General features: G+C 37.2%; 1 protein-coding gene and 1 long non-coding RNA gene across 2 annotated transcripts; both read left to right on the forward strand.

Annotated features, from left to right (window-relative positions):
• The first annotated feature begins 3,972 nt into the window (after positions 1 to 3,972).
• LOC105922920 (CD209 antigen-like protein E) lies at positions 3,973 to 7,107 on the forward strand. The gene is made up of 6 exons (XM_012858843.3): positions 3,973 to 4,097; positions 4,373 to 4,468; positions 5,775 to 5,849; positions 6,368 to 6,510; positions 6,647 to 6,744; positions 6,924 to 7,107. Exons 1-6 carry the CDS (start codon positions 3,986 to 3,988, stop codon positions 7,069 to 7,071), a joined length of 672 nt encoding a protein of 223 aa, XP_012714297.2. The 5' UTR covers positions 3,973 to 3,985; the 3' UTR covers positions 7,072 to 7,107.
• A 3,865-nt stretch (positions 7,108 to 10,972) lies between these two features.
• On the forward strand, positions 10,973 to 13,643 carry LOC118565171. Its single transcript, XR_004932230.1, has 3 exons — positions 10,973 to 11,047; positions 13,351 to 13,419; positions 13,587 to 13,643. It is a non-coding gene; the product is annotated as an uncharacterized LOC118565171 (long non-coding RNA).
• The last annotated feature ends 528 nt before the right edge of the window (positions 13,644 to 14,171 follow it).

Raw genomic sequence — 14,171 nt, forward strand, 5'->3', positions numbered from 1 at the left:
GGAAATGTATCGATAGTAGAAACATTGATCAGCAGCGCTGCTATTGGCTGTTCAGCAAAGAACGCCCACAGTTTTTCTCCCAAGCAGAACAAGAGCTTTTAATGGAAGGTTATGCCGAATTTGAGTCATTAATTAAAACACCTAAAAATCTGTTAAAGCCAGGAGAGAGGGCTGGCAAAAAGCAGCAGACAAATTAATGCGTAAATACTGTCCATGGTAGATGTTTCTATCACTTTCTACAGTATTAATTTTTGCATTTTAATAATCTCATATTTACTTTGTTCTTTTATATCAGAGCCTCCACGGGACCCACTAGAACATGGGGACAAGTAAAAGTGAAATACAAGAATATTCTACAAAATGGTAGCCTTTAATTATTATACTGTATTTTAAAAAGGCACTTATTATGTCAAGAGATCCAAATTTCAGTGTCATTCCTTAGACACTGGAAGTAAAGAACACGTGCAAACTGGGAATTTTAACAAAAAAAAAAAACAATCTTTATCCATAAAAAATGAAAATCTTCCTTTTCCAAGTCATCCACAGTTTACACGGTAAAACTGTATTGCTCCGTGTCTAGATAATCCAACCATAGTTTTTTCTAATACAATATACGGCTCGACAGGAAGCAAGCCTTTCAAAGTAAACTAAACTTCACAATAAAATGGCCCGAACAAATGTTCTTACTGAATAGGATAAAAATAAAAAGCAAACCACCATACAAATAACTTAAAATTTTAGATTTATGGCTCCAACACCACTTTTTCCTCTTTAAAAGCCACTGTTAAATGATGTGTTTGTCTGTTTATAACAGCCACCAAGAAAAATCTCTCTACAATTACACTGTTGCGCTGCTCTAAAGGATCCTGTCTATTGCGCAATACGCGATTAATTCGAAAAACTCTGCAAATTATTCTTGCACCTTCCGCAACAGGTTGCAGTCGTAAAAATGGACATGGCTACGTCAGACTTCCCATCTCCGCTTATACAGCCGTGATCTAATCTTGTTTACATGAAATAAGCCTGCTCTGGAGCAGGCTCAAGCTGGCGCACTTGTTGCTATGACAACAAGTGCAGGAAGTCTTTCGAAGAACCAAACGATCCAAGATCATGGCAAATCGTCAACAATGAAATCCTGCTAACTGAGTTAGCGACGTACGAAGAACGGACCCCTGGTCAGTGTAGCTGTGTGCACGTGGCATTAATTTTGGTTGCTTTTTGTTCAGTTTTGATCTGTTGAGCGCATGTTAAACCTTTTAGTTATTTTTTTTTTTTTTTAGATTTTTTGTAAATATTTTTTCAACACCTTTTTTGTGAATAAACCACCTGCTGCACTGGACATCTTTTGCCTGACTGCCTTCTTTAGCCACTTTGGCCAGGCTAACTCACATCCCTCTAACCCCCACCCGCCCACACAACAATTTAGTACTGCAAATAAACAAATATACATAAAAAATTGAGTCAATCTAAATTCTACTGATAAGACATTTATATGAAGAAAATGTGTTTTTGGGTTTCCGTTTTTGGCCTCTGGACAACTCAGAGTAATGCAACCTTTTCCTCCTTTTGGCACCTTCTTTTGTTTATTAAACCGATGTGTGACAAGTGAATTTCTCCACTGTGAGATCAATAAAGCCTATCTTATCTTATCTCATCTTATTTTAATAGTCAAGCAAGAATCTGAGATTTTGTATACAAAGATAATTACACAGACTGACAGAGAAAATTTAATTTGAAGCTCCAAACACTGGAGAAGCATGTTTTTCTTTAATGGCCATCACTTTTCCTTGTATAAGTCCTCAATGGAGTCTGAAACATTTTTTTTGGTTTCCATGACGTCATGACGTCACCGTCTCAAGAGCAACGCCCCTTTTGCCGACTTTACAGCCGTTAAACTTTCGCAAGACGATGTCCCAGGCACACGGATTACTGGTCGAACCGTGGAAGACCACACCAACCTTCAGCTCAAACGATGGCTTGAGTGTCGAGGGCTTAAAAAGACCGGAAAACAGGCCGAGTTGATCGAACGGTAAGCTTTGGGTTTTTTTTTTCCTGCGCGGCGGTCATGGCGTCGTCGGTCGTTTTTTTGTTTGTAATCACCGTCCAGGGATCGGTATATGTTTAATGTTTGTCTTATTTGAAATGTTTTTGAGTAAGCTATCCTGGTAGCAGGGTATCAAGTTAGCGCCTGCTACCATGATAGCCTATATGCTATCATGGTAGCAGGTGCTTCATTATTAACATGTCGGCCACCAAAATACTCTTACCTGTTCACTGCTTGATGTCGCTGGAATTGGGTCAGGATGTTCTTCGGTTGTGCCCTTTCCTCCAACAAAATGCTTGCTACATATGTAGGTGAATTTGGTAACTTTTTCCGGGTTGAACTGTTGTGTAGGCTGACCGCACCGGTGAACCCAGCGCACACATTTCTCCTTGGCAGTCTTGAAGAAAACATCCTTCATATGCGGCCGATCAGCGTACTTCGAGTCGCTGTTGCACGTTCCATAGCAACAATGTTTAAAAACCATGGTCTTAGATTTGGAAAAAGCTGTCGTTTACCAAGTAAAACCAAGGGTAACGCACGTCTCTTTTACAGCGACACAGCGGCGGACTATGCAAGCTTGCCCTACTGCGTACCACGTGATGTGACGTCATCGTGACGTTACGTTTCTAAAAATAGCTTGCGGTACGCTATTGCAGGAGCCCTCGGCCCGCACCCACAGGCTCAGAAGTCTCGTGCAAGACCGCGAGAGTCGGTCTTGCTTTACGGCGAGAACTCCATGTGTTTTTGCCCTGCCATTCACTATATGCACGCGCGAAAGCAACAACAAAGAAACGCGTGTTAACGTCAAATAAACATGCAAGCATATCGAGTTTTTTTAATTATTATTATTTATTTATTGAATGTTGGCGAGGCGGTAGCGTGAGTTTGGCGAGGCGGCCGCCTCGCCAAGATAGCGCTGCGGGAAACCCTGATGTTCATACCTTCACTGTGTTAGTCATTGTTTGTACTGCCGTTTTTTCGACTTTTCCTTGCGTTCGCCTGTCTGCTAAGCTAAAAACAATCGCGCCTGGCTTGACGGAGAAACCAGAACAGCTGAGCATCTTTACAACAGTGCACTTTTACTTTCGCCCTCTGGGGGGAGCCTCGCTGGAAAATCAACCCCGGTTGCATAGTATACCTTTAAGGTCAATTTGCCCATGGAAAGTGCGATCAATGACAATCAGGCCCTTGCTCTCCCATTTTTTAAAAGCACCATCTGACATTGGTGGCAAAAATTCTGAATTACTTACAGTGGGCATTGCCCGAGATAGCCTTGATGTCCCTGTAGATTTATATATTACATGTTAATATTAGATTATAATGCTTAAAAATAAAAAAATAGTTTCTGCATTTTCTATGGATTGTGTAATCTGCTGCAGTCGTTGTTCTTCCCTATTATTTCTGCTGTTAATTTTTTTTTCCATTCTCTATGTCATTACTCGTAATCTGCTCATCCTCCTCTGGTTCTTTTTTTTTTTTTATATAAAGAATAAAGGAGCTCCATATCCACTGTTATCATAGTTGTCTTGTTGACTTGATTTTGCTGTACATTTGACGTTGTAAACCATTATTATGACCTGATCTAATGAGTTTAGGTCGTTATTATTATCATAAAAGTAACAGCTACTGTTAGCAGTATTTTCTTGCAAGTCGATTAATTTTCAGGAAGACAGAAACAAATAAATATGAAGAAAAGAAAGATCATCATACCATCACCATGAGGACATATGCATTTCCTCAGTTTTACAAATCAGGGGAATGTGTGAAATAATGTTTTTTTCTGACCTTTTAAGGGGATACATCAGTTAGAATGCCTGAAAGAGGAAGAAAAAGCATGTGCCATTTTGTTGCCTAATTGACAAAAGGAGAAGTGTTTTGCACCTTATCTCTATGCAAACAAAGATCTCTAGCCCATTGTCATTGTGGTGGTCTGAAGGTAAAATGGTGAGAGCTGTTGATGGAGAACCAGCTGGGCTCAACATGGATTATGTAAATCTACCTGCAGAGTCAGGTAGAACGGGTGCTGAAAATAAGGGGAGCAATGCTGCACCAGGTAAGACTAAAATAAATCTTGGGCTTTTTGATATGCCATATTTTATGTTAAAAAAAACACTTGTTGCTGATTTATAATAATAACAATAAGCTTTAAACACAATTTATTTTGTAAACATCTATTTACTAGACTTGATAAATGACTGAATGAAACCTCTGTTTATCTTTGAGCTTTATAGGTGTCTCAGGGTATAGTGATAGTAGCAACACTGAAAAACAAAGTTTTTCATAAGCTGCAACAGAATGATTTCTTTGTTATGTTTTCCCTGTTTGTAGCTCCCGGCCAAAAGTTATTAAGACTGGTTGGTGTTAGCTTTGGACTCCTTTGCATCCTGCAAGCTGGTCTCAACGTTTCTCTCCGTCTGACACTCTGTGAGTTTTATACCTTTTGCTGTGTGACAACAGGGCTCTTTGCCCCAAGAATATCAACTAAGCGAATAGCAAAATGTTTCTACAATTACACAAATTGCTTATTTAATGTAAATAAAAAAGGTGCATCTTACAATCTTGTATCAAAGAGATGGTAGACTAAATTGAGTAATTCTCCAAAGTGCTTACTTGGAAGGAAATTGGATTTCTTCTTTTGTTTCTTGAAGACGTTTTGCCGCTCATCCAAAAGCTATCGTCAGTTCTGAACATGGGTGGAAGTAGAGGATTAAAATTTTTAGTCATAACAATCACATGAATAGGGCCACTGAAGTCAATAGCGGGGTAATTACGACACGTGAGTCATTGCCCAGACCCTACATCCAGCTCAGTGTTTAACCTGTTCTTTTCTTGACAATCCAACGCATTCCTAATGATGCCATGAGAGTTGCTTTGGTCAGTGTGAGTTGTTGAGTCAGGGCTGCAGAGTGTGTGTTAGAAAGATGAAACCTGAGGCCTCAGTTTAGTGTGGATTTTTCATGTGTAAAAATAACAGGGGAGAAACTACTTCAGGAAACAAGATAAGAAGTCCTGTTCTCTTCCGCGTAAGCTCTTAGGATTGTCATGTCCTGGATGACTGAAAGACAAAAATAATCTATTGGCATCTATTATGATGTAGATATGTTGTTGTGTTGGGTTTGTCCAACAGAGTCAAAATGTTCAGGAAGAATATTTCCATTTGTTTCCCTTTGTGACTATATATATATATTTTTTTTTTATTTATTTATTTAACCTTTATTTAACCAGGAAGTCCCTTGAGATTGAGATCTCTTTTTCGAGGGAGACCTGGCCAAGACGGCACACCAGTTAAAATACAAACACAAGTACAACATAGATAAAATCTCACATAGAGATGTGAATAATATAAATGTGATCTATAAACAATGATTTAATTTCCCTTGAAATGATCCAATCTCACCTTGGAATTTTTAAACAAATTATAAGTATGAAAGAATTTAATATGTATTGACGTGGTCATATTTCAGCAGGGGTTCAGTGTTCAAATTATTGTACCTGGTGAAAGGACTCGTAATGTTAAGACTTTCTGACTGTTTTGAAAGTTGTGAAAAGTCAGAGGAACTAGTCAAAAAGAGAGAGGAGGGGGTAAGCACAGGACTTTCCAATTTTTTCATGGCTCTCATTTCCCCTCAAAATTAGTCACAACCTCCCACATCTGAGCCCACTTGCATTTCTATGTGTCATGATGAAGTGCTTTTTTTTCAAAGTGTGGATTAACTTTTTACTTTTTCAGTCAAATCTGACACTCAGCCATCACCTACAGAGACCATGTGCAGAAATGAGACAGACAAGCAGAGACAACTCATTGGTAAGTGTGAGGACAACGAAAGTCATGATAACAGGAGATAAAATTTTCCATTTTTAAAACCTTAGTTAAGGCGGTAACTCTTGATGATACGTTGAGAATATGTTGTCTGCAGACATTCTCTGCCTTATTTTAAACAAAAATAATAGTTCAAAATCAAGTTTGGTCCTGCCTGTGCAAATTCGGTAAGTTTTGGTCCTGTTTTCATCCACAATTCAACATGTACAATGACTCTCAGGAGGGCCAGTCTTTGTGGTGTTGGGAATTCGGTTCTGAACCAGAAACAAACAGCCACACCTCTGACAGGAGAAGAAGCCAGTGCTTCTGTGGCCAGAACAACCTGAAGGCCACTGACAGTGGTTGTGCTGTTTAACCTGCAGAATTGAACCTGAAGCAGACAAAATATTTACTAAGACTGATAAGATTTTTGATTCTTTAACATGGCTCAACATACCCCTTCTTGTCGCTACGCTTTAGAAAGTCGTCAAAATATGATGGAAACACACTTTCTCTCCAAACAGGGCACTACATCCAACGGGGATGGCTGTATTTCCATACCAGTTTGTATTATATTTCTGTCAATACGACATCCTGGCACGGGAGTAGAGAGTTCTGTCAGCGACAAGGAGCGGATCTGGTGATTATAAACACCAAAGAGGAACAGGTAAATGTGCTTATTTTGTTTTGTTTTTTTACATAATAAAAAATTTCATTAAGAAAATACTGTATGTGCAGAATATGAAGAGTGCAAATAAATCTCAATTTGAATCAATTTCTAATGGTTACATATTCTGTGTAAGGACTTTACAAGACAGTTTCACAGACTCACATGGCTTGGACTTAAAATGATCGAGCCAAGGAAGTGGAAATGGGTAGATGGGACTTGGCTGACCGAAAGGTTTTTTGTTCATCTATTTTTTTTACTTTAAAAGCAAAATGATCAAGCTTAAAGCATTTCAGCCATTGCCTAATAAATCTGCAAGTAATATTTGAATAATGGAAAAAGGTTAATTATATATATTTTTTGTTTACACTCTTTATTAAAATATTTTGTGTTTTGTCCTCTTTGGTTTTCAGCTACTGGGGTCCTGGAGAGCCAAATGGTTTTGAAGGCAAAAAGGAGAACTGTGTGGAGATAAGGTTCTTTGACCTTGAAAACAGCTGGAACGACATACCGTGTGAAGATCAAAACTTTTGGATCTGTGAGAAAAACGTAGTTCTGTAAATAAAACCAAACGAAGTCAGAGAAAGTTGAAACAAACCTAAAGCTTGGTGAGCTCAAATTTATAACTTATAATTGGGAAATGGAAAGCTGGTCCCACAGTTCTATGCACCCAGAAAATATTCTTTTAGATTTTGGATGGGAAACAGGATGTCATTTGATTAATGCAAAATTCATGTTGAAAGAAAATGTCTTGTAAAAGTAATTTTTATCGCTGGGAACAGTGGCATCTCTGCTATGACAAGTTAAGTAGGACACTTAAATGGACTGAACTTGTATAGAGCTTTTCCAGTCATGCTGACCGCTCAAAGCACTGTAAACTAGAGCCACATTCACCCAATTGCTCTCACTAATGGCACACATTCATACACAGCTCGGTAGGCAACTTGGGATTAAGTGCCTTGCCCAGGGGCACATTGACCATGTGACAAGGGGAAGGTGGAATCAAACCCACAACCTACTTATTGCAATACAACTACTCAATCCATCAAGCCACAGTCGCCCCTCAACACTTATTAACAGCAATACATTTTTTGTGATGCAAAAAATTTAATTGGCAAAAGCCAACACACTAGAATGTCAATTTCCATCCATCCATCCATTTTCTGATTCGCTTAATCCCTCATGGGGTCGCGGGGGTTGCTGGTGTCTATCTCCAGCGTTCACTGGGCGAGAGGCGGGGTACACCCTGGACAGGTCGCCAGTCTGTCGCAGAATGTCTATTTCATATAAGCTAAATGTAATTTATTTTTTACACACAAATAAAATGCTCACTCATATTGTTCATTTATTGAACAGAAAAGATTTACATTAATCCTACAATGAGCCAGCAAAGGCGACCATAACTAGATTAATATTTGCTTTTAGTTTACATTTTGCTATGTTTTTATTTTGTTTAAATGTTCCTACATTTTATTCCAATTGATTTTATTTAGTTTTTCTTTTCCAATGTTTTAATCATGTAAAGAACTTAACATTGTCCTTGTACTGAAATGTGCTGTACAAATAAATCTGCATTGCCTAGATGGCCGCACACTATCCGGCAGTTGTTTCAGACAATAGACTGAACAACACTCTATGAAATATGTTGTTGTATAACCTGCCCCTGCTTTAAACTTTTACCCAAAATTACCCGTAACTTGTTTGGGTCTCCTTTGGGTCTCCTTAATTTAGGACAGTAAGCTGTCCTAAATTCTTGCATCAATTCCAGCTGCGCAGGGCCAAATATCTCCAGCGTTTTTGTCCATTTAAAATATTTCCTTTGCTTTATGAATAGTCTGTGGTTTGTATCATGTGTCAATGTCCCAGCAGCTGTTGAGAAGAACAATAAATAAATTATTGGCCTGAATTTTTTAATTTTTTCATCTGAAATGCCTTTTACAGGTCGGCAGGAATAAAAAAGTACCCCCATCAGACTGCTGATTCAAACTTTAGTCATTGTGAAATATTAAGACTTTTCTTCTTGAAATACTTCATGCTGACTTCTAAACCATGAAAACTTTAAAATACCACATAAGACGAACAAATAACCAGATGCGATCTGAAAGTCAGTTACTGGAAGAGAGCAGAGTTATATGTACCGTACATTTATTTTTGTCTTTACCGTTTTACAGCTTTACGGTAATGCCAACTAATTCTAAAATATTAACACAGCCTCTAAAATAGACTAAATATTCCTGGCACAGTACGTGTTTTTATCTTTAAAAAGCAAAAGCATATAATTTTTTGAGAGTTTCATTTGATTTTTATGTTCCTGTTTATGCTGTTTAAGTCTCTGAGATTGGACCAACACTTCAGCATTGTTCACAATGAAATGCGTTGAAATGTTATGAAGCTGTAGTACCATTAACACCATCTGCCATCTGAGGTTACATGCGGGTTGTAGCAAACGTTAAATGAAATTTATCATGCCTTTCTTTCAACAAAGTCTATCTTCTTGTTGGTCATCCATAAAACAGATTTGTGACGTGCATTAATGATTTTTTTCTGAGAATATATTTCTGAAAATAATCACTTCTGAATTTAGACTAAGTTTGGAAGCAAAAGCACAAATAAATTATCATTGGCACAATTCTTGACATTTTTAGGCCTTAACAGGTTAGAGGTGGAAGAAGTTTTAGAATGCTTTTTTTATTATCTGAACTATGGATGTCCTGGTATTATAACAACTCTCTGTAAGCTTTCAAGACCAACACATCTACGCATTAAAAATGGTGGTTACATTGTTCAAGATGTGAAAAGGTTCCAGAGTAAAGGTTACTTCCAAGTGAAGTAATAAGAGTTAAAATGAATCAGAGCATTTTGAGAAGAAAACCAACAGACTCAAAAAGAATTGGAGTAAACAAAAAAAAAAAAAGACGTTCATAAGAAAGTCAACTTTGCTAAAATCTGCACAAGAAACATAGGAAGAAAAAAGATGTGGCAAAAGTTCCTGTTTCTAGCCTGAACTCAGTTGTACAGTGACCAGAATATCTAAACAATAAATTTGTTTTGTTCCTCTTAACTCATAAATATGGCCTGTGGTTCTCTAGCAACAAATTTTTAAACTAGGCAAAATAGTTGCTGAATTGACAAACTTTTCTTTAAATTTCAATCTTCCATTAAAGCAACAGTTTAATGTAAGAAAGTGACGCTCTGAGAAAATGAGGAAGATGTTTTTGTTAAAAAGGAGAATCACTGCAATATTGCTGCTTATCGTGCTGCCATTAAGGAACAAGCTGGATCTTAAGTGCTGAGATCTGTTAAAGGAAGCCATCTGAAGAACAGATTTCTGCTACAAATCAGTTACTTACTGCTGTTTTAAAACCAAACATGGTTCTTCATAAAGAGGAATATGAAATATCTACAACATATGATGAAGTCGGTTCACCTTTGTACAGTAATGATATTCCGAAGAGCCACTCAGAGGAAGACAGAAAAGCCTCTTCTGCAGCATCTGGTAAGAGAAAAATCAGCTTCAACAAAAATGTCAGATTGAAACATGATGAATCGTTTACAGCTTTGTTTGCGTAGTCACTTTTTCTGATGCAAAAATTAAGTAAAATTGCTACACAAAAAAAAAATAATAATGTCCATATTCAAATTTATTTACGAAAAGTATCTAAGTGCTAAATTTCTAATAATAAAAAAGATTCAAGGAAGGAAATGTGTCAAAGGTATGATTTTGAAATTTAGGAAACTCTTTCTGTTGAACTGATTTCACAAGATAGTTGATGAGATTTAAATTCACTATTTAATATATTGCCCAAGAATCTCAGTCTGCACGCAGAGTCATTTAAAGGCTTAAAGAAAAGTGGACTTCCTAAAATTAGTTCTGTGTAATCTGAAGCAGTTGGAGGATTTTTTTGGGCAGAGATGCAGTCAGTAAAGGAGGGGATGAAAGTTGGGATAGCATTTGTCAAAAGGTGAAAAATATTATATAATCAATGTTTTTATTTAATGAAACAATAACTGCAGATTTTGTGTTGTGAGGCAAAACTTTGGTAAATGTCAAACAAGCAGATGAAGTTCTTTGAATGAAACTTTTTTTGTTTTATGTGTATAAAATGTTTCTAATGCTTTCAGCTCTTGATGAAATAATTGTTCTCCTTTACTAGAATGAAACAATCACATGAGTCACAGTCAGTCTAATTCATTTCTCCATTAATAACAAAAAACAAAATCAAAGTAAAGGCTACCATTGTTTTATTCTCAGTAACTATTAAACATTAATTAATAGCCTAACATGTTGTCCTTTGTGTTTCCTTAAAATAAAACCTCTGGTGTTTATTGTGTTTGCGGTGTTATTTTTATGAAGTTTATATAGTCATTTTAAATGTGCATATTATTATATTTGCAGTTTATATCACGGCGGTACTTTGAGGTGGTTTATATCACTCTATATGTGTTTACACAGGAGTTCAACTCTACAAAGTTGGAGCAATTACCCTGGGACCTTTGGCTCTAATTCAGCTCGTTCTTATCATTTATCTAGCCCTCCGTGAGTAACCTTGAAAATTCTTATTGATTTTCACACATAGACATGCCCAAACATTTTCCCAACGCATCACCAATCGGTTCAAAGATCACACAGCTCCTCACTGATTATTATGATAAAACTAATGCAGACAGTAACTTAACAATTTCCTAGCATTGAAGAGTATTTGCAACATATTAATGCCAAACATGTTTGCTCACCCATCCTTATCATTGCATTCAGGGATTTCGACCAATCTATGGCCACAGGTTTACATAATCCAACATATAGGCATTCAGACTGCTTCTGCATACGTGTGAAAGAACTGGTCATTCTCTGCAGCTCAATCAATTCCAGTTAATGCAGTGACTGGATGCCACCTCTCCAATAAATCCAAGTGTGAAATATCACCCACGGCTTTGTAAAATCACAGATCAGGGTCAGCGAATGCTGAGGGGGCGTAGTGCACATGTGCCACCAACTTGCTGTTGTATAAAAAGCAGCAGACCTCCAAAGTTCTCTCCTAATCGAGAGCAGTATGTAGATAACTTCATGGAATGGGTTCATATTAGCCAATCAGTTGCATGGAAATAAAAAAAAATAACATCACCAAGAAAATGGCAAGATGTCAGAAGTGAAGGTGTAAAGGCAAGGCAAGTTAATGTTATTTATAAAGATCTTTTCAGTAACAAGACAATTCAAAGTGCTGTAAAGCAGGCCACCACTGCACTCTGGATCAGCAGAGATGTTTACTTGAATAACAAATCAGGATTCTCTGACAGGCTATGCAACCAATGACTCTGGGTTTGGCTATTATCACTCACCTGCACATTGTCAAGTAAGTTTTGTACAGAGGGGATTATGGTCTGAAACTGTTTTTCAGGAGTTGGACTTGGTAAAAGGAAGTAAAAGGAAGGTTCATATGGGGCTTTTCTCAAATGACGTCACACTTGCCCCGCGACAGCTCAAGTTTCCCGGATGTTCGGACAAGCAGAGTACAAACTAGAATGGCAAAAACTGCAACACTAATCATTTTGGAAGATGACAACGTCCTTGGAGCTTCATATCTGGGTGCTTCAACCGAGAAACAGAGTAGAACAGTTTAAACCTTGGTTTAAATGCTGAGGCCTCAAAATGAGTGGAAAGAAAGCAGTTTCAGTAGAACAGTAGGAAAGGTTGTCCTCTCTTCTGAACAACGGATCAAATACGAGGAAGAAACCCGCTGAATCGACATAGAATTTCAGCCAATACAACGAATCATCCCCCTAATATATATGTGGACTTTGTGGAAACAGTTTGGGGATGGACTCTTCCTCTTCCAACATTACTGTGCAAAAACCAGTCCATAAACATAAGGATAAAACAGTTTGGTGCAGAAAACAATCCGACTTCAACACAACAGAAAACCATAAGAATGAATTAGAAGATGGACTGCAAGCCAGGTCTTCTCATCACACATCAGTGTCTGACCTCATGAATGAGCGTCTGGAAGAATCACCACAATTTCACCTGAACACCCTTAAACCTTGTAGGCAGTCAACGATGCTACAGCAGCAGAGGGTGTGGCAACATTTTACTAAACCCTGTGGATTGAAGATACAATGTCACTAAAGTCTATATGTGCATTAAGGCAGATGATAAAATACTTCTAGTATTATATTGTGTGTGAACATGAGTGAAGAGAAAAAGTTTGTGAGATTCTTTAAGGGACTTAATTTAATATTCTGTTTTTGTCAGACAGAAAAGTGGGAGATGCTCCCATGAGATTAATTCAGTTTCTGTAAAAAGGTTCTGATTGTCACAAGACTTAGGAAATGTGTTTAACTACATACATACATACATACATACATACATACATACATACATACATACATACATACATACGTACATACATACATACAAATATACATACGTACATCCATACGTACATACATACATACATACATACATACATACATACATACATACATACATACATACATACACACACACACACACACACACACACACACACACACACACATACACACATACACACATACATACATACATACATACATACATACATACATACATACATACATACAAATATACAAGTTGGAAGATTATTAACTTTGTTAAGTGTAATAAAGTGTTACATTTACTGCACATAAATTGGTCCTTGTTGGATTTTCCTTCTGCAGAGAACCTCCAGTTAACTTCTAGGTGAAATCTATTTGGTTTTGTGTCTCTTGTTAATTGTGCAGCATAGTTGATTTCTGCTTTCTTGTTCGTCAAAGTAATGAATACATTTATTATAAATTAAGATGATCAATACCTTGTTTCAGATATGTCAGCCAGAAGCAAGAACTTGACAGAAGATAGAGATGAGCTTAAGAGGAAGCTGGATGATTTAGGTTAGTACTAACATTAAACTAGTAGTAAAAAGTACTTGGATGATCACAGGCCAACAAAATGTATAGTCAATGTGCAAAGTTTCACCTTGAATGTGTATCCAAATAGATTTTCTGGGCTGCAGGTATAAAAATATGTGTCAAACTGAACCTTTTTATTAAAATTACAGTTTTAAAGCAGGAATCCTGGAGAGCAGAGAGGGACAATTTGACAAGTATGAACTCTGGTAAGTATTAGTTCTATTAATTAAACTCCTTTCCTGTTCCTTTTCTTTAAACAGGATTAATCAAAGAAAAGAAATTTCAGTCTCTCTCCGCAATTGTTGTATTTTTCTACATTAGCTATAATCACGTAAAAAAAGATGAGAGGAACATCTCTTCACCAATCTGGAGTAAACGGCACAACTGTTTACATTCTCACATTTCATCTCTCCAGAGTGGGTGCTGTGCATGTGTAACGACAACAGATGTGTGTTAATAGTGGGTGTCATTTCCCCATGGTTTCTGAATTTTTTATTGCCACGATGAAGGACCTAAAGATTGAATTGATCAATTAAAAGAAGAAAAAAAAAGACCACTGGTGGGTGTTATTGATACATAATGCTTGTTATATTTCAGAGACTGAGGCCAGGTCCAGAATAATCTCATTGGAAAGAGATGAACTTAAAAAGGAGCTCAATGCCTTAGGTGAGCAATAATTTTAGTATACCTATACACTATTATGTGTGGCATTTCAAAAAGTACTTTTATAATGT

This window comes from Fundulus heteroclitus, chromosome 13 (genome assembly GCF_011125445.2).
Source record: "Fundulus heteroclitus isolate FHET01 chromosome 13, MU-UCD_Fhet_4.1, whole genome shotgun sequence".
Lineage (NCBI taxonomy): Eukaryota > Metazoa > Chordata > Actinopteri > Cyprinodontiformes > Fundulidae > Fundulus > Fundulus heteroclitus.

Bases quoted from the DNA above. Each gene is read 5' to 3' on its own strand.
- LOC105922920 (XM_012858843.3), top strand. From the start codon at position 3,986: ATGGTGAGAGCTGTTGATGGAGAACCAGCTGGGCTCAACATGGATTAT. The intron at 4,469-5,774 runs GTGAGTTTTATA...TTACTTTTTCAG, and splicing joins TTCTCTCCGTCTGACACTCT to TCAAATCTGACACTCAGCCA. The intron at 6,745-6,923 runs GTTTTTTGTTCA...TTTGGTTTTCAG, and splicing joins GGGACTTGGCTGACCGAAAG to CTACTGGGGTCCTGGAGAGC.